This window comes from Colletotrichum godetiae (genome assembly GCF_030913485.1).
Source record: "Colletotrichum godetiae strain CBS 193.32 chromosome Unknown BDP55scaffold_2, whole genome shotgun sequence".
Taxonomy (NCBI): Eukaryota; Fungi; Ascomycota; class Sordariomycetes; order Glomerellales; family Glomerellaceae; genus Colletotrichum; species Colletotrichum godetiae.
In genome coordinates this window covers 1,763,710-1,780,666 of record NW_026851250.1, presented here as the reverse complement: position 1 = coordinate 1,780,666, position 16,957 = coordinate 1,763,710, and the positions used below count along the sequence as shown (strand labels likewise).

At 53.8% G+C, this 16,957-nt stretch overlaps 7 protein-coding genes and 1 non-coding gene across 8 annotated transcripts; 2 read left to right on the top strand and 6 right to left on the bottom strand.

Annotated features, from left to right (window-relative positions):
• Window positions 1–960: 960 nt before the first annotated feature.
• On the top strand, window positions 961–2,847 carry BDP55DRAFT_540233 (major facilitator superfamily transporter; the record flags this gene model as incomplete). The annotated part of the gene is made up of 3 exons (XM_060568102.1): window positions 961–1,951; window positions 2,007–2,244; window positions 2,298–2,847. The coding sequence occupies 3 exons, from the start codon at window positions 961–963 to the stop codon at window positions 2,845–2,847; spliced, it is 1,779 nt and encodes a 592-aa protein (XP_060436447.1).
• Window positions 2,848–2,903: 56 nt separating this feature from the next.
• Window positions 2,904–3,397, bottom strand: BDP55DRAFT_139863 (uncharacterized protein). The gene has a single exon (XM_060565553.1). The coding sequence runs from the start codon at window positions 3,230–3,232 to the stop codon at window positions 2,960–2,962; it is 273 nt and encodes a 90-aa protein (XP_060436446.1). The 5' UTR covers window positions 3,233–3,397; the 3' UTR covers window positions 2,904–2,959.
• A 1,209-nt stretch (window positions 3,398–4,606) lies between these two features.
• On the bottom strand, window positions 4,607–4,694 carry BDP55DRAFT_t23. The gene has a single exon. It is a non-coding gene; the product is annotated as a tRNA-Asp (tRNA).
• Window positions 4,695–4,993: 299 nt separating this feature from the next.
• On the bottom strand, window positions 4,994–9,102 carry BDP55DRAFT_643854 (subtilase). Its single transcript, XM_060573539.1, has 12 exons — window positions 9,000–9,102; window positions 8,681–8,796; window positions 8,281–8,622; window positions 8,168–8,231; window positions 7,986–8,097; window positions 7,879–7,936; window positions 7,769–7,828; window positions 6,419–7,716; window positions 6,150–6,362; window positions 5,885–6,092; window positions 5,663–5,832; window positions 4,994–5,603 (listed from the first exon to the last, which is right to left on the bottom strand). The coding sequence occupies exons 1-12, from the start codon at window positions 9,028–9,030 to the stop codon at window positions 5,492–5,494; spliced, it is 2,784 nt and encodes a 927-aa protein (XP_060436445.1). The 5' UTR covers window positions 9,031–9,102; the 3' UTR covers window positions 4,994–5,491.
• Window positions 9,103–9,946: 844 nt separating this feature from the next.
• BDP55DRAFT_626243 (Gpi16 subunit) lies at window positions 9,947–11,745 on the bottom strand (the record flags this gene model as incomplete). Its single annotated transcript, XM_060571611.1, has 2 exons — window positions 9,947–11,342; window positions 11,393–11,745. The coding sequence occupies 2 exons, from the start codon at window positions 11,743–11,745 to the stop codon at window positions 9,947–9,949; spliced, it is 1,749 nt and encodes a 582-aa protein (XP_060436444.1).
• A 364-nt stretch (window positions 11,746–12,109) lies between these two features.
• On the top strand, window positions 12,110–12,988 carry BDP55DRAFT_540287 (uncharacterized protein; the record flags this gene model as incomplete). Its single annotated transcript, XM_060568107.1, has 2 exons — window positions 12,110–12,466; window positions 12,524–12,988. 2 exons carry the CDS (start codon window positions 12,110–12,112, stop codon window positions 12,986–12,988), a joined length of 822 nt encoding a protein of 273 aa, XP_060436443.1.
• Window positions 12,989–13,661: 673 nt separating this feature from the next.
• On the bottom strand, window positions 13,662–15,047 carry BDP55DRAFT_626241 (uncharacterized protein; the record flags this gene model as incomplete). The annotated part of the gene is made up of 1 exon (XM_060571610.1): window positions 13,662–15,047. The coding sequence occupies one exon, from the start codon at window positions 15,045–15,047 to the stop codon at window positions 13,662–13,664; it is 1,386 nt and encodes a 461-aa protein (XP_060436442.1).
• Window positions 15,048–15,459: 412 nt separating this feature from the next.
• BDP55DRAFT_723184 (uncharacterized protein) lies at window positions 15,460–15,954 on the bottom strand (the record flags this gene model as incomplete). The annotated part of the gene is made up of 1 exon (XM_060578712.1): window positions 15,460–15,954. One exon carries the CDS (start codon window positions 15,952–15,954, stop codon window positions 15,460–15,462), a length of 495 nt encoding a protein of 164 aa, XP_060436441.1.
• Between the last annotated feature and the right edge of the window lie 1,003 nt (window positions 15,955–16,957).

Genomic DNA, 16,957 nt, shown 5'->3' with positions numbered 1-16,957 from the left:
TCATCAAGACTGGTTGTGTTGTAGCATGAGTTCACCAAGCTAAGGTAAAGTAGACGAGGATGGTCCGGGAATGCCTGCTTGATCGTCATTGCCGACTTAGACGAGGGAGTGGGGGCATGGATGATAGAATAGTCAACCGCTCAGCACATTCTCGGGTCCTACTTCTATTATAACTACTACTTCCGTTACCTCTACTACGTCTATTTACATCGGCCTTGCTTTTTTTCCCCCGCTGGTTCCTGTCATGCATTCCCTGACAAATACACTTGAGATATTCTGGTAAAAGACATGTAAGGATAGTGACGGTGATAATGGAAAAGGCGGTCATAGGTTCTTTAGTACATGCTTGGTTGCCTCGGTGCGTTCGCACTATTCTTCGAGGTTGCCACATAGATGTGTGGTCTCGGTCATCCAGATTTCGGTCTTGATAGCACTCCGGTATTGAACAAGATCGGCCGGCTCGGCACGGGCGCCTGTTCATCCGTTCTTTGTTTGTTGGCGAAACAGCATGTGGAGGCAAACCGGAAGCAGTGATGCATCAACACAGACCCGGCGACGTCGACGAAACATCCAATAATGAAGAAAGTTCAAATATTGGTCTAATTAAGAGACATTTAGAGATGCAGTGCTGCCCTACAAGGCTAGCCATTAACCATATCTTGCGGGGTAATATCAAATATTGTGGCCAATGTCTGTGTGGGTGCATTGTTCTGAACGCGTTCCGTGTTTCGGTGCGCCATGGCGTCTTGGTCTGTGTTGAAATCCAGGGTATCAACATGGCCAGACCCCTCGTGGCTTTTGCATGTTATTCAGAGGGGTTCCTCTTTGTTGTTGCAATGTGAAATTCTCTTCCGACCTTTGGATCTAGTCACTGTTTCCTGCCTCTCCACACAATCAAGGCCCAGTATGGAGTTCAATGCTACAGCCGCACAGGATTCACGACAAGTCACTCAAGAAACCATGGACTATCACGTTCAAGAAACTACGCAACCCGCTCCCGTGCAGGCCGCGAGATCATCAGCGGGTTCCAGCTTCTTCGAACCGCTCTGGCGACGCAACGACGAAAAGGATGGCAAGCGAGGCTTCGAGGGCAATCAGAAGTCTCACTTTAGCAGTCACAACAGCTCGGTGACAGACATCAACAAGGGGGTGAAGCATGGAGAGACCTTCCAGACGTTTGATGTAGCGGCACCAGAGGGCGTCCTCTACAAGGACGGACAGCTCATCCTCCAGCCGGCGCCGACCAAAGATCCGCGGGATCCCCTCAACCTGCCCATGTCGCGCAAAGTCCTGGGGTGCTTCTGTCTCTGCTGCTTCGGTGCGCTGGCCGCTGCCGCCGAGCTGATTCTCGGTGCAATGTTGCCCGTCTTTGCTCTCGAGTACGCCGGTCTCGACCCGAAGATCCTCAAGCCCTTGACCGACAGCGGTGGTCTCCCTGCTGGTCTCGATCCCCTGAAGGTTCTTTCGAATCTGCCGAGCGCACCGCCAATCTTTCAAATCTATCTCTTGGCTTCGCTTCCAGTGTTAGTGATTGGACTGTCCAACCTGGTTCTCGTGCCAATGGCTATCTCCGTCGGCCGTCGCCCCGTCGTTCTTAGCACCGGTGTTGTTGCCATCGTCGGATGCCTCTGGGCGGGCAGCAGTCAGTCGCTGCAGTCGCATCTGCTTGCTCGTTGCGTCCAGGCTGTTGGTGCCGGTACCGTTGAGAGCTTGATTCCGTTCATTATTCAGGATATGGTCTTTGTGCACCAGCGCAATGTCTGGATCTCCTCCATCTTTGCCGCTCAGGGTCTCATCATCATTGTTCTTGGAATCGCGGCACCGTACATGATTATCGACTTGAGCTGGCGGTGGATTTACTACATCACGGCCATCGGCGCGGCATTCTTCCTTATTGGTGTTTACTTCTTCATGCCTGAGACCAGATGGCAACGAACACGCGCCGAAATGAGTAAGTTGGAAGCATACAGAGTCTTTGAGGGCATCGGCTAACTTTGAGCTTCAAGATGGTATCCCTCGTAATGAGATTGGTCATGAGCGTGGTCCCAGAACCTTCCGCTACAACATTGCTCTCTTCCACGGCAAGATGGACTGGCGCAAGGGCTGGAATGCTTTCGTCGACACTCTTCGCACCTTCTTCTATCCGCAAATCTTCTTCATCACGATGCTTAATAGCGTCATGATTGCTTGTGCTTTCGCTGCTGGATACACCGTGGCCCCAGCTCTCTTGACTGCACCCTGGTCGTAAGTACTTGGTTCTCGGACGTGGCTGAGAAACCTGACTAAATCCGAGACAGATGGGACTTTATGAACCTCGGCCTCTGCCTCGTGCCGGTCCTCATCGCCGCCGTCGCTGTTGCCTTGGTCACTGGAAGTGCCGCCGACTGGATGGCAAACCGCATCGCGAAGAAACGCGGCGTCCGCGTCCCCGAAAACCAACTTGTCAACCTCATCATCCCGACCCTCGCTGGTATCATTGGCTCCGTCATCTTCGGTCTGGCTGGCTCGAACCAGGCAGAGTACTCCTACTTCACGTTTCTCACCGGTCTCGGCCTCATGGCGTTCGGCTTCTTGGGTGCCAACACCATCGGCGCAGTCTACGTCCTCGAGTGTTACCCCCACCTCGCGGGCCCGGCCCTGGTCAATATTGCCTCGTTCAGAGGCTTGCTGGCTTTCGTTCTGTCATTCAAGATCTCCGACTGGGTTGTGGACATGGGTTACTTTAACGCGATGATGATTTACACCGGGTTGATCAGCGTCTTTGCTGTTTTCGTTCCTGTGGTCTACTTTTATGGGCCTGCTTGGCGCAAGAGGTGGCCTGCCGAGCATTTTGGTGACCACATTTGACGAAAGCTATGTTACAATGAGGATGTAACTGACCGGATGGAATATGTATACTAATCACTTGGGAAGGAATTCTGACTTTGGTACCGACAGGCCACACGTGTGTAATATTGTGCTACAGCCCGATGTCCGGTGGATGTTCACTCTGGGCGTGGGAACTCGAGGAAAATAACCAAAATGGGGAGTTTGAGGTGAGCCGCTGTAAATGAAGCAAGCGTCTGCGAAGAAGAACTGGTACAAATAATGCAAGATTCACCCGCTTAGTCTCATCTCTCCACGCTCCTGGAGCGACGTTAGATACTAGTAATATGCGAGCAATCTCTGCTTCCATGCCAAGTAAATGAATGAAAAATAAACCGCAACTACTCAGCTTCTGACAACTTTTCATAAGAGTAAGGTATCCCGTACTCCAGTTTCCTGAGAAGACAGGATACCGGAATGGCTGTTGGCCGTTTCCAGCGGCAAGAAAAGAGTTCTGCCAGCCATGGTAGAGCAATTGCCAACCCCGACAGAGACATATCTTAATGACTTGACCTGGCAGAGATGGGTCATGAATTCAGCGCGGCGCATGGCCAGCTTGGCTGGGGAACAAGAGAACCTAGTACCATTTCAGGTGCAAGGAGCTACAGACGGCCATACTCGTTCTTTCGTCACCTTTTCCTCAGCTGTAGGATTATCCGCGGTGCAATAATAGGGGGATAGGATAGTATATTGCCAACTAGTCGCTTTGTGGAGAGCAAGACATCTTACCAGGCACCAGGAAACCAAGTACCACGTAAGATGTGAGTCCTAGCTCCGACGAGACAAACGTGGAAAGAGGCAGGACAGGGCACCGGTTTCGCGTCTGAGCTATTGCGCGCCGGCCGGGTGCCCTATGCGGTTCTCGCGACAATCGAGGAGCTTGAGAACCGCCTCAATACTTCAAGCTCGGCCATTCTGACGGACATCGACCATCCTTGGGTGGAAGAACCCACAAGTCGCGTTATTGGGAGTCTACAGGCATGCAGGAGCTTCGGGAAGGACGTGACGTTTCCGACTACCATCGCATGAAGATGAGGGGTCCTGTGACGCCCTTACCAGCAATCCAGTCCTCAAAGAGTTATGTTAAGTTACTTAGCTTTAAACCGGCCATGGAGCTTAACTCTTCATCATTGTGAGGGCAGCGCTATGTTTCATGGACTTGAGCGTGGCGCTCTCTAGCGGCATGGTGGCCCAGAGGATGTGGGTGGCAGCATTGAATGCAGATTCGACATGGTGTCGCCACGCCTCGTCCAAGTAGTTGTGCTTCAGATGCTTGAGTTCAAGAGTCACGATCATGACCGAAAGAGGCTTAACCATGGAGTACACCAGGACTACCGAGTTCTTCAGCTGGGTCCCTGGGGTACCTCCGATGCAGAATAATGATTTGACATCCAAGCGCTGGGAGAACCCCATCTGACCGCGCCGGGATTCTCTACTTACCTCACACTGTTTGGGTCTCATCATATGTTGTGGCAGTCATGAATGCAAGAATTCGTGGTCATCAGTTGAGCTGAGCAGTGGCTGCAGTGAGGAGAGGAGGGTGCGAGGTCGTCGGGAAGTGGACACTTGACAGCAGCCCCGGGGACCCACATGCAGAAAGAACTGCAACTTGCCACCTACATTCACCTTGCACCCAAAAGCACAGCAACACCACCAACAATCACAGCACGCAAAAACGAACCCAGCATTCACTCAAAAACATTGCAATACTCGTAGATAGAGCTACAAAAGGCAAAAGAAACTCCTCGACGGGGAATTGAACCCCGGTCCCCTGCGAATCGTTGAAGATCAATGACAAGCAGATATCCTCACCACTAGACTATCGGGGATTGGTGGATGTGGGCATCCAGTGATAGTTGGTTGAGAGGTGAGGAGTGTCAAGGTTATAAGAAGGGTTGGACACGACCCCACACCTGCCTTAGGTCGCAGGTGGGGACCACAGCAGCTGCGCTGCTACGTTGTTCTGGCTGTAATTCAGGGTGTGCGTCTGCTACCAGTTTCTCTGCCGAAGACCCGGCGTTGATGTTTGTTTTATTCGGCCAATGAACCAGTGTTTTTGAATAGAATCCGATGGCGACGTGGGAAGAAAGACTGGACGAACATGTGAAGAATGAGGTTGCGGCGTTGGCAGACGGAGGCTCGATTGGGCAGACGGCACTGTTCCCATTCGCTGAGCGCACCGGACAGGGATTGCGAGGCGGCATTAATGCAAAGCTACTTCTCACCACGGTTCCCTCTTCTACTCTCTGTCATCGTATCGTGGACCTTGGCCCAAGGCCCGGACATAATGATTCGCATCGTATCCATAGCTCATCAAGTACAAGCAGAGAAATAAAGGGCGCTCGCTACTGTGGCTCGGATGACTCGTTCGTCACAGCGCCTTGGCGGACCTCATCAAATGCCGCAGCCAATACCATTGTGGGATGGAAGGTACGCACAAACACATTAGTTCTTCCACCTTTTTGACCTAGACTACTACCTATGCACTTGAATAGAAAACAAGTGTGACGAATGCACCTCCAAGGATGGGGAATCGTCTAGTTCTTGCTTGGACGACATCTAGCTCCCGAGCAAGTCGTTCCTAGCTTCACGAGCAATACCCACCTTCCAAGTCAAGATCTGTGACTTAATTATCAGACGGCGTCTGGTTGCCAATAATCTCGAAATCACGCCTCCAGATATCCCAGTGGTCGCTCTTGGTCGGGTCTCCAAACGGGCTCAGCGCAGCGACACGCATGCTGATGACGATTCATTAGTTCTGGCGACAGAATGGTATAGTCACACCAAGATGACTCACGTATAGTTTCCAGGCTTAATCTTTGATCCGTCAGAGAACCGTCCAAGCCACCAAACTCGCCAGGGAGAGTAATTGTAATCCTCCCTCGAGAACTCTCCCATGGGACCTCGAGTGAGGTCCAATTCGTTGTCATTGTCTGGGTCGAAGACGGTGGCGTGCTTCTCGTTGTCCTGTGTACAAGTCAGCGTTTTCTCAAACAAGTGAAACCCGTAAAATAACGACCATGGTGTGTATCGAGTGGCATGAACTAACCCAGGTCGCAGCATGCCCGATGAATCCACCTTCACCAGGAATAGGCGGATACGTCCCCCAACTCTTCTCCTCCCAGCCGCGCTCAAAGATATCCCAGCGCAAGACGGCGCAGCCCCATCGAAAGTTCATGTGGAGTTTCGGGAAATCCTGCGCTTCCAAGGAGAGGTCGAAGGAGAAGCTAGGAACCAACACATCAGTAAGTTTGTTGTGAAGGGCATGCCAGTTGGGGTCTTACTTGGTTTTGTACATCATAGGAAGGTCATCCGCTCCCGAGTTGACGTACGGGTAGTCGTCGACAAACATTTTTCTAAAAGTCTTGCGCAGATCGGAGGCGACGCCCATGTAGGGCACCGAGAGCTGCTCGCCGTTGGAACCGTGGATGCGAACCTTGCCGCTGTACAGTGGCATGGCTGTCTGGTTCCCGCCTTTGGGATGTTCGAAGGTGAACCTGGAGCAAGGAATGAGTTGAAGCTGGTCAAAAGGAACGCGATGAGGGGTGCTTACTTTGCCTCTCTGGTCTCTCCCGGGCCGACGGTAAACTCCTCAGGAAACGTCACGTCCGGGACCAACGGCGCAGCCAACGGTACTAAACCCGTATATTGGGGCCCTGTCTTAATATTGTCCCTATCATCGATAACCTCATACGTCCCCGCAGCCTCGACGCAGAAGCTGTACGTGATGGTACCCATGCAGTTGTTCGTAATCATGGCAGAGTGCGACGCGCGAAAGTTTGTCGTGTCGTTAAGCGCAAACTTGGCGTACGAAAGCTCCGTCCGGTAGTCCAGGACCTTGGTGGCATTTACCAGGCCGTTGCCAAGTTGGAAGACCGGGGCACGCGTCGTCCCATAGTTTGTCATGTTTAGCCCATTATTCCACGGAAGCGAGTCGCCGCTGGATAGGATCCGAGCCGAGAGCATCTTGCCGAACCCTGTGCCGTGGATGTTTCTGCCTCCATACTTTGAAATAAAGAGTGCCGCTACACCAGCCACGTACGGAGTAGCCATAGACGTGCCCGACTTTAGACCGTATTTGCCGTGAGGAATGGTAGAGAAGATATTGCTCCCCGGCGCCGCGATATCTGGCTTGATCTGGAGATCATACAGCCCACCCATAGAAGTGAAATAGGAGCTGACGACGGCGGGGTTCTTCACGTTCACTAGATCCGAGTCAGACTCGTTGAAGAACCTGGCCGTAACCTTGGCGCCCTTTGCCAGCGCGGCAAGGATCTCGACACCGGCGGCGTGCTCAGTTATACCCTCCGTACGGTAAATGTCGTAGCTGCTAGGCATCGGGAAGATCTCGTCATCGTTGAATAGCAACATGTATCTCGCGCCGGCAGACTGGAGGGCATAGCGCTTGTTGAATCCGTTGCAGTCACCACGAGGAACCATCACGAGGGCGCCAGTCAAGTTTACCATCCCAGGTGACAGGAAGCGGCACCCAATTGTGGTATTGAGGGGGTCGTAAGACAGCGCGGTGATGGGAAGACTTGAGTTAAGCGGGAAGCTGTGAGTGAGACCGCCGTAGAAGAACCCGTACCTCGACTTGTTGACATTGCCGTTTCCGTAGTCGAATGTAACCTCAAAGGGCATTCCGGGGACGTAGGAGGGCTCTGTGGACGCCACTGAGAGCACACTTCGTCCAGATTGACCGTTGTCCCCAAGGAAGGCACCACCTTCGCCTGTGTTGCCCGCGGATATCGTCACTACAACGCCCTGATCCACGAGACGGGAAGCAATTTCGGCCCAGGCGTTGGACGAGAACCCTCCGCGACCTCCGATAGAGGAGGTGATGATGTCAGCCTAACACGGGGTCAGATGAGGCAATATCAGGTTCCGAGATCATCAGACTTACGCCATCGCTATGAGCCATCAAAAACGCCTCAATCAAGGTTTCTTCGTCTGTGTCGCCACTCTGTATTCAGAGCATCAGTATATATATCAGATTGAGAGAGCTATGCTCACAGTTCCGGAAAACACCTTGTATGACAAGATGTTAGCTTCAGGGGCAACTCCTTGCCAGCTAGAATCGGGTTAGTGTCCTGCTCCAAGCCTTGAAAGCGAATACTGACGTATCTGATTTCCCAGCGACAATGCCAGAGACGTGCGTGCCGTGTCCACCAAGAGAATTTTGCTCGTATGGGTCCTTGTCGGGTCGTTTGGGCCCATCACCATCAGGCCAGTCTTCACATTCGCTTGTTAGCCCTTGCTATTTGAAGAAATGTTGAAGAAATGTTGGTGATTCTGCTCTCACCTGAGTCGCCGACGAGATCATAGCCACCAATGACCTTGAAGCCCTCACCAAAGCCACCGCCGAGCTAAGACATTAGATATCACCCTCTAGTCAGGAAGGGAAACGACACTTACAGCGGGATGTGTATAGTCAACCCCGGCATCAACAACAGCGACTTTGACACCCTTGCCTAGGACACCTTTCTCATGAAGCCTCTGAACACCAGTGATGCCATGAATGTTGTAGTTGTTCCCCGAAACATCCTCGCTGAACTCTTGGCTACTCTCGACCACGGCCCTCTGGACTCTGCGCGACGGCCAAACGTTGCTCGCTCCCCGAAGAAAACGCAGATCCTCCTCGTTAGGGCCCGTCAGCTCAACACTGACTCCGGTGAAGACATCACTACGGAATGTCTTGTACACTGTCGCACCGGGGAAGGAGGATATATCCGACGTGAGTTGCTTAAAGTCCGAGTCCTACGCCAAGTGAGTTTGTTAGTGATGTCTCGGAGCGACCAACACCGTGACATCTTACTTTCGCCAGCTCCACGATAAAACGTCTCGTTCTGGATGATGGGCTCTGGCTCGGGGTCTGCTGCTGTTGTCCAAAGCGAGCCAGACTCGCGCCCACAGTGGATAAAATCGCAAATGCTGATGTCAGGCGCATGATGGTTAGCGTAGAACGGACACTAGCTTTTGAAATCGTCTAGTGAAGAACAAGAGAGACGGAGAAGCGAGGTAATTTTCGCATCATATGTATTGCAAAACTTCCTGCTGTGCTCTTGGCAATGAAGAGTAGACTGACCCATCAGACCCATGTAAGATGCTGGGCGCAAGGACACTTGCATACTCACCTCGCTCAAGATCCATAATGGAAACAAACATATATACCCGTTCATGTCACAAACAGGTCTTCGGACACCGCTTCTCCCCAGGGCGATGGATGCGATGATGGGCACATTATAGCTTGAGAAGAGGCTTTGAAAGTCTGACCCAGCGGTGAAGCTTGCGTATTTCGCAGGGACAGTCGCGAGATTGAGAAGTACCTACGGTTATCAGGCTACATCTCGACGCTCGAAGTCGATCACCGGCAGTGGGAAAATGGGCGTAATCAGATGATCTGCCATTCACAAGGCACACAGGCAGACAGATCTCGTTCGCATGCCGTTCGCCGTGACGGACAGGCTGGCAGCTCTTGGCTACCTGCATCAACTGCCATGTTCACGGCATTCGTGTGGAACAGGCAGTGACGAGTGGCAGTGAGATTCTGATACAGCACAAGGACGCTCGTTAGAATAGACATCAGTAGACTGCACCTCATCGAGGTGGTGAAGTCGGACGCCAGTAGGGACTTACGGATAGTAAGGCGAGGTCGTTGACGAGTTTGCAGATAGGGCCGAAGGCAGTAAGGAAGATCCTGCAATTCCTGGTGACACGATACCGACGAGTATAATCAATAGGATACGGTAGGGTCACAAAAGATCAATTGAAGACGCCAATGCATCGTTTCACCCGTTCAGGTTCCTGCTACTCTGCGGCCGAAGGACATGACAGCAGATTGGGAACGTCTGTCAGACGATAGAGATGGCGTAATTTGCGTTGCACGACGGGAAGAGGCCGTTCCACAGCCCCTGAATCATGTCAAACTCCCGTATGGCAAACCTCGTGGCAGACGGATTCGGATCGGATACAATGGCAAACAGACTGTGGGCTCGGATAGCAATCGGTGCGGAACACGCGTCTACGTCAACGGAACATTGACAAAGCCGAACATCGGAACGGATAATACAAACACATTTCTCTATTTCTTGGCTGACCGAATGCCCTTGAGCTTCGCCAAGAGACCAGCTAGTTTGGCCTTGAGCACTGGACTGGGGCCTTCGTCGGCGCCGACCAATCTCCGAACTAGGATATTATACATGCCGCCGAAGGCGAGTGCGATCGCCGTCGAGGTGAAGATGATGACATTGTAAGGCATGCTGAAGTCTGGTGTGGGCAGATTCAGTAGCAGCGTGGTGGTGCGTGTACTTTGCGTACGGGGGCTGAGAGTAGTAATGACCGCCGCGGCGATGTCAAAGCCACGATTCGCGTCCGGCGGGTATTCTGTATACCGAAGAATTGACTTTTCAAAGTCGTAGGTGAGGAAGACTGTAGAAGCAGGAGGGATACGCATCCGTAGCTCGAGCTGTGTGCCTCTTGCACGGTCGACGGCGGGACGGTAGTAAATGTCCTCGACGATTGACGGCTGCGAGCCCGATGATCCCTCAATGCGCGCATTAAGAGTATGGAGATAAACTCGCATAAACCAGGGAAGCGACTCCATGTAGATGAACTCAACCTCTGTGTCCTTGCTTGGGTTCGTGAGAATGGCCTGCATACCACCATGCTCCTGTCCGTGTCCAGTGAAACTGCGCTCGGCATAGATGAGAGGAGTGGGCGGTTCGACCAGTTCTTTCGTGGGGTCCTGACCCTCCTCACCTTCCAGAGGTAGAACAATTTCCAGCTCTGACTCTGCACCAATCTTGAAGCAGCGCGATGCTCCATTTGGGTTCAAGATCTCCGTAGCTCCGCCAGACGTGTACACACCTCGGGTGTGAGGAACCTCGATACAGACCGGCGGTACGTCTTCGTCCGTCAGAGGGCAGGTACCCTTGATTGACTTTCCGAAGATCTGGGACAAAGTCCATTCCTGGCCAGTGGTAAGACCGGTAGGATAACATGTTTCGTCGTTGTGGTAAGGCTTAGAGGTATCACACTTAAGCTCGTGTCCAGGGGGTGGACGGGGAATCGGGTTATCTCTCGGTCGCTTGGATCGGTCAATATCGAGAACCATATCGATAGTCTGCTCAATTTGCAGGATACACTCCTGGCCCTCGGGGCAGACAGGCTTAATATCGATGGCCATGCTTTGGAAGGAGGAATCGAAGAGCTTGTGGCCGTCCAGCAGACTCGAGATTCCCGCCTTTCCCTTGCAAGGAAGCAGCTTCAAGAAGGGCGTCAGGTTCTCCGTGCACACCACCTCTTTCGGCAGAACACCGTGTAGGAGCTGCATGTTGGGGATGGACGCTTCGGGGTGGTCACCCTCGGGTTGGAATGACATGACCGGTCTGGTGGTTCGGGTTCCGTCGACGAAGTTGAGCGATGCGCAGAAGAGTCCTGAAAGAGCATTGGTAAGAGTCAACCACTTCTGATCGGCCCTATATATGTGTTAGTATAATTCAACTGCATTGCGACATGAGTGACTTACTCTTCGTCCGTCTCAGCCTCAAGCCACGCCCAGAGCTCCACACCCGTCCCGCCCTCGCGCTGACCATCCCAAGGTCGACTTCCCCAGCTCTCAGCATCCCATCTTCCCAAACTGAATCTCAAATGAAGCTCTCTCGTCCCAGCATACTGTAATATTTGTCCCAGTGAGCGGGGAAAGTATCGGAAGTTTTGCAAGTCGAAATCGGATAGCGACGTATTGGATCGGAAGTTGAAGCTCGCAAGGAGGGCGGACAGGGGCAGCGGGCGGAGGTTCAACTGCTCGTGGTAATCCGCAGCCAGGCCAAAGGAGGCCAGGCAAGAGAAAAGAACGGCCGCCAGAAGATGGCGCATCATAGAGAGAGTGTCGCAGCGCAAAAGAACGAGATTCGCGTCTGCTGCGTTCTCTCCCCTACACTGCGGCGCAGGTAGTACCGTTGTAGGTGAGGTCGTGTAGGTGGTCGTTTGGAGGGATGCCGAGGCGGTGGAGTCCGGCAGAATCCCTCTTATGTAACCACACCTTGGGGAAAGTACCTTTTGCAGCTCTCCACATTCCGCCCATGGTTCATCCCGCGCGACACGCTTTCCTCCCCAGAACTTTGCGAATTTCCTTACACTCCATTCTTCAAGATACCCAATTGACCCGCCCACGAAACATAATTCCAAGAACGATAGACGACACGATACGAATCATAACACATACTTCCGAGCATCACGTACAATGGCCGCAGAACAGAGAAAGCTGCTGGAGCAGCTCATGGGCGGCTCGGCTAGCACCCGGGCAGCCTCGCTCTCCATGACAGACCCCAAGGTCTGCAGATCTTTCCTCGTCGGCACATGCCCTCACGATTTGTTCACGAATACTAAGCAAGATCTCGGTCCTTGCCCAAAGCAACACTCTGAAGCACTGAAGGCGGAGTACGAAGGACTGTCAGATAAGGAGAAGCAAAAGTACGGCTTTGAGTACGACTACATGCGCGACCTTCAAAAGTACATCGACGATTGCAACCGGAGGATAGACTCTGCGCAGCGCAGGCTAGAGAAGACGCCCGACGAGATCCGTCAAACAAATGCCTTGGTACGGCCTCAGCATTCCCCCGCATTATTCTGTAACTTGTAGCTAACCAAATGACAGCTCAAAAGCATCGCCGAACTCTCCTCCACAATCCACAACGGTACCCTCGAAGTCGAAATCCTTGGTGAAATGGCCGAAGTATCTCGCGCGATCGACGAATTCTACCGAGTACGCCAAGCACAGCAAACAAAACTGGACCGCGAGAAGGAGCTCAAGGCCCTGTCAGACACCTCAGGCCCGTCTGGTCACCAGAAGCTGCAAGTTTGCGATGTTTGCGGCGCCTACCTCAGCAGGCTGGATAACGACCGCCGCCTAGCGGATCACTTTTACGGAAAGATGCATCTCGGCTACGCCCAGATGCGCAAGACCTTTGACGCGTTCCCCAAGGAGATGCGCCACCGCCAACGGCAACCGATGGATGACGATAGCATGGGACCCGGCGGCCCCAGAGGTCCTCGAAGCGGTGGAGGGTACCGCGGACGGGGTGGCAGGGGATACCGCGGTGGCGGTGGCGGTGGATGGTAGGCGTATCCGGGGAAGCAGAAAGAGTTGAAGAAGATTGCAACTCAACCCAAACCAGAGACTGAAGAATTGTTGGGCGATAATCGGATCTTGGAGATCAGGTCGACGCTCTCCGGCAGATCTCGGAGAAGAGCGACAAAATACCCAGAGCGCTTGGAATATGAATGAGTATTGCCAAGACCGGACGCCAACACTCATCGATCCACGAGTCAAACTTGTCGAACCCAAACAAACAAACAAACAGACAAACGTTCAGCATGATACCTACAGGATGTAAAACGTGGGTGACGATGCCACTGGAGGTCGATTTACTTCATACTAAGTCTTCTAGGCCTACTATCACAACTGATCCAGTCGGCGACAGCATGATAATCAGAATATGGTCTCAACGGTGCGAATGATCCAATTAAAGGGCACATAGATGGCGAAGTTCGGTAGTCCCGGACGGCATTCTGTATTTACGCTCGTAACGGTACCTACTAAACACGAGAGTCGCAACCTGGGTGCCCGCTTAACAAGGAATCATGCTTAGAAGCGAACTATAATGCACTCCAATTCCTCGTCATCCCCCCTTCGTGGCGTATCCAAAAAAAAGTGTCGTCGCTGTGTTTTTGGTGATCCAACTCGTTATGCTGTTCCTAGTCACGAAAATTTACCGTTAGCTCAGGCAAAGTCCTCACGAAGAAGACTGCGCGGCGGCGCTCTTGAGCTTCTCGTCAAATGCCTCCATCTCGTCGTCCCATCTGCCCAGAGGCGACAACACAGGAGGCGAAATATCACCGCCCGTAGCCTTGCCAGGCAGGGCAGGGAACTCCTCGGTGCTGATGACGGGTGCCGCCGCGGGAGCCTGGGCGACAGGTGCCTTGGCTTCGCGAGCACCATTTGAATCCCCCCGTTCGTGGTCATTCCCATACCCGCCCCGACCGCCGCGCCCACCCCGCCCTTGGCCACGACCTCTACCACGGGCCCTTCCACCCCTACGCTCCTCACCACCGGCATACCGATCACCCTGTGACGCCTCATCCTCCCGCGAAGCAAACCGACTCCCCGCAAGCCCCGCAGACCTCGTCCCCCGAACCCCACCATTCGCCCCGCGGAACCCCCTTCTCTCCTCCTCGGCAGCAAGCGCCTCCTTGCCCTCATCCCAGCCGCCCTCCTTGATACTCATCGCCTTGAGCTTCCTCTCGCGATTCTTGGCCCTCTCGTCATCCATGCGCCGGCGCTCCTCCTCGCCGCGCCGCCGCCTCTCCTCGTCAACCTTTTTGCGCTGCCGCGCCTCCTCCATGCCGCGCGCGTAGGCTTCCGCGTGACTGCGCTCGTCTTGCTCCGCCTGTTCGAACTTGCGCGTCTTTTCGGCGTTGAGGATGCGCATCTGTTCCATCTTCGCGGCGAGCTGGGATTCGCTCAGCTTTGTGCGCGGGTTCGCGCCTGAGCCGAGGCGGGCTTCGGCGTTGAGGGCTGTGTTTGCACCGGGGGCGGCGGCGGCGGCGTTCTTTTCGCGGGGCGCATGAGGTGCTGTTGCTGGCGCGGGGGAGTTGCTCTTTGGCGAGGCGGCGTCGTCTTGGGTAGCGACCGTGGCGGCGGCAGCAGCGGTATCCGCGGCGGGAGCAGTCGGTGCAGCAGCGGGAGCAGATGAGTATTGCGCCGCGGGACCGGTCGGCGGCTTAGGAGTGGTTGCGGTCGCGATCGGAGAGGGAGTCGAAACGGCGGCGGCCGGGGAGGCTGGCTGACGAGGGGCGCGCGGGGCAGCAGGGGCTGGCTTCGGGTCGGCGAACCTGGAGTTTGCGAGACCACCCCTCGGCGCCGTTGGCGGTTTCTTGTTGGCTGGGGCTTGCTTTTGCGGCTTCTGCTGCTGCTGCTGCTGCTCTACGGATTTGGGCGCAAGAGGCGCGGGCGCAGTTGCGGGTTTCGGAGGCTCGACTGGTGGCGTCGCGACAGCTGCGGGAGGAGGGGGTGGAGGATGAGGGGCGACAACAGTTTCGACTGTCTGGGGATTGCTAACGGGCTCAAAGTCGTCAAAGAAGAGGTCGTCGTCTGTGCGGCCTCCGAATTGGTCGTCCATTTTAACAGAAATATGTTCTAACAATTATACTAGACAAAAAGGTATGAAGGAGAGGTCGTTGGTAGGAAGCTACAGCAAGGGAAGCTAAGATATTTGGAGCAGATGCACGAGGTTGGTTTACGAAGGAGTTGCCCTCGAAGCTCTGGGTGTTTGGAGGGCCTGCGAACCATGTCGGATTAGGCAAGTGGGGTTATCAAGCGCAAATCGAGTCTGGAGCGGGACTCATCAAAAGGAAATACTCTCGGCCCGGCATGTGGGAGAAAGCGGGTCGAACGTCGTCGGACTTAACAGAGCCGTGTCTACGGAGCGTTTCGCACATGAACAGCAGCCTCTCCCCCGATCCTGAATCATCCAGGCCAAACATTAATTACGGCATGAAGTAGAGATCCGCAAAAGAGCAAGGCCATTTTCATCAAGCCTTGACACCGATTCGCGCCAGTCCTTGTATAAGCTCTTTGCAAAGAGCCTCGTAGCTTTCAACAAGCGGAATCTTGTATCTCGAACAGACGACTTGAACATTGCCCCTCTTCTTGTATCCTTCAGGACAAGCGACGATGACCCTGCTCCCCGAGTGAGCACAGAGGCCCAACTCGAGCAAGCTAATGTGGCCTTCTGTCTCTGGTTCAAAGTAGACCACAATGATGTCGGCCCTCTCCTGCATGTCCAGCTCCCACTTGACTTGACTGCTGAACCTCTCGTCCGAGATGTCTTCCTTCCAGGTGCTGTCCCAGTCTGGTCGGAAGGGGTCGAATATGACCACCGGCAGATGGGACAGTGAGTCTGCGAGATCCTTGCGCCAATCCTTCTTGCTTGTTGTGCCCGCAAGGAAGATTGTTGCTTCGCATGTCGACTGTTCCCTCGTTAAAGGGCGGATGATCCTGCTCTTCTTGGGTGGTGTGGTGCTCATGGCGGTGACTGGACAGTCTCAAGACAACGTGTGCAAGTCTCCAGGTTCTTAACTCAGCTTTTTGATGACTTTGTGCAAACTGAGGACGATTTTCCAGGGGACGCTTGGATTTCGTGGCTTTGTCTTCCGGAAGAAGTTGGTGGGTGAAATATATCAATCCTGCTGGTCAGCCTGGAGACGGATGACAGTCATCATGCAGCTCTATCATTGGCCACTACTGTAGTAGGCTTCCAGCTGGCTACCTCCCGTTCAGTTGCTGAAGGTCGTAGCGTAAAGTATCTCAGTCTTACTTGCCCAAGGAAACACGTTCGGAGCCTTCATGTCTGTTCAAGCCAGCGCCGCCGCTGTTTCTTCCCGGTCTACTGTGAACAAGACGGGTTTCGCAATGCCCCAAGATTCCCTTGCATTCCCTGGGTAGATGATCGATGGTGAAAACTTTAGGGAGTAAGGCGAAAGTTTGAGACCCATACTCAGCTACTGCTCCACCACCTCAACCCAGGTAGAATTGTTTGTGCAGTGATATCTTGTCCGCCGTCTGATTCAACCAAACAATGATACACGGCTTACGGCAGACTCCCTACCCGACGGATCTGCAGGTTGTATGTGGCTATGTGTGAGAAGAGAGACCTATCGGGTGAATCCAACGGACAGATGCTTCGATAACACCCTTGCCGGTCCGTGTCCCTTCTTGGACAGACTTGGCCGTTCACCGGTGCTCCGTTTTCGTCGCCGGGAGCGTGGTGCCCTCCAATAGGACAGAATGCAGATTGCTGGGGGCCGCGGCTTCGGAAGATCACCACGCGCACCCTGGAAGTGGATTGGGGTCTGCCCGTCTGGTCACTCTGGTGCTGCTATGCTGGCACATTTGGATACCAATCTTGCGGTGAGCTGCGCCGCTGTCCACTGTTGAGGCCCTCTACCATATCTCACAGGCTCATAGGGAGGTCGGCGAGCATCCCGGGCTGTCTCAGCTAGGTGTCACTAGCTGAGGAGTGACACCTAG

What these genes read in the sequence shown, in the direction of transcription:
- BDP55DRAFT_139863 (XM_060565553.1), bottom strand. Translation starts at nt 3,232, where the DNA reads ATGAAAAGTTGTCAGAAGCTGAGTAGTTGCGGTTTATTTTTCATTCAT.
- BDP55DRAFT_643854 (XM_060573539.1), bottom strand. Translation starts at nt 9,030, where the DNA reads ATGTTTGTTTCCATTATGGATCTTGAGCGAG. An exon ending in ACAAGGTGTTTTCCGGAACT is followed by an intron (nt 7,829 to 7,878) that starts GTGAGCATAGCT and finishes CTCTGAATACAG; the next exon opens with AGTGGCGACACAGACGAAGA. An exon ending in CCTATGATGTACAAAACCAA is followed by an intron (nt 6,093 to 6,149) that starts GTAAGACCCCAA and finishes GTTGGTTCCTAG; the next exon opens with CTTCTCCTTCGACCTCTCCT.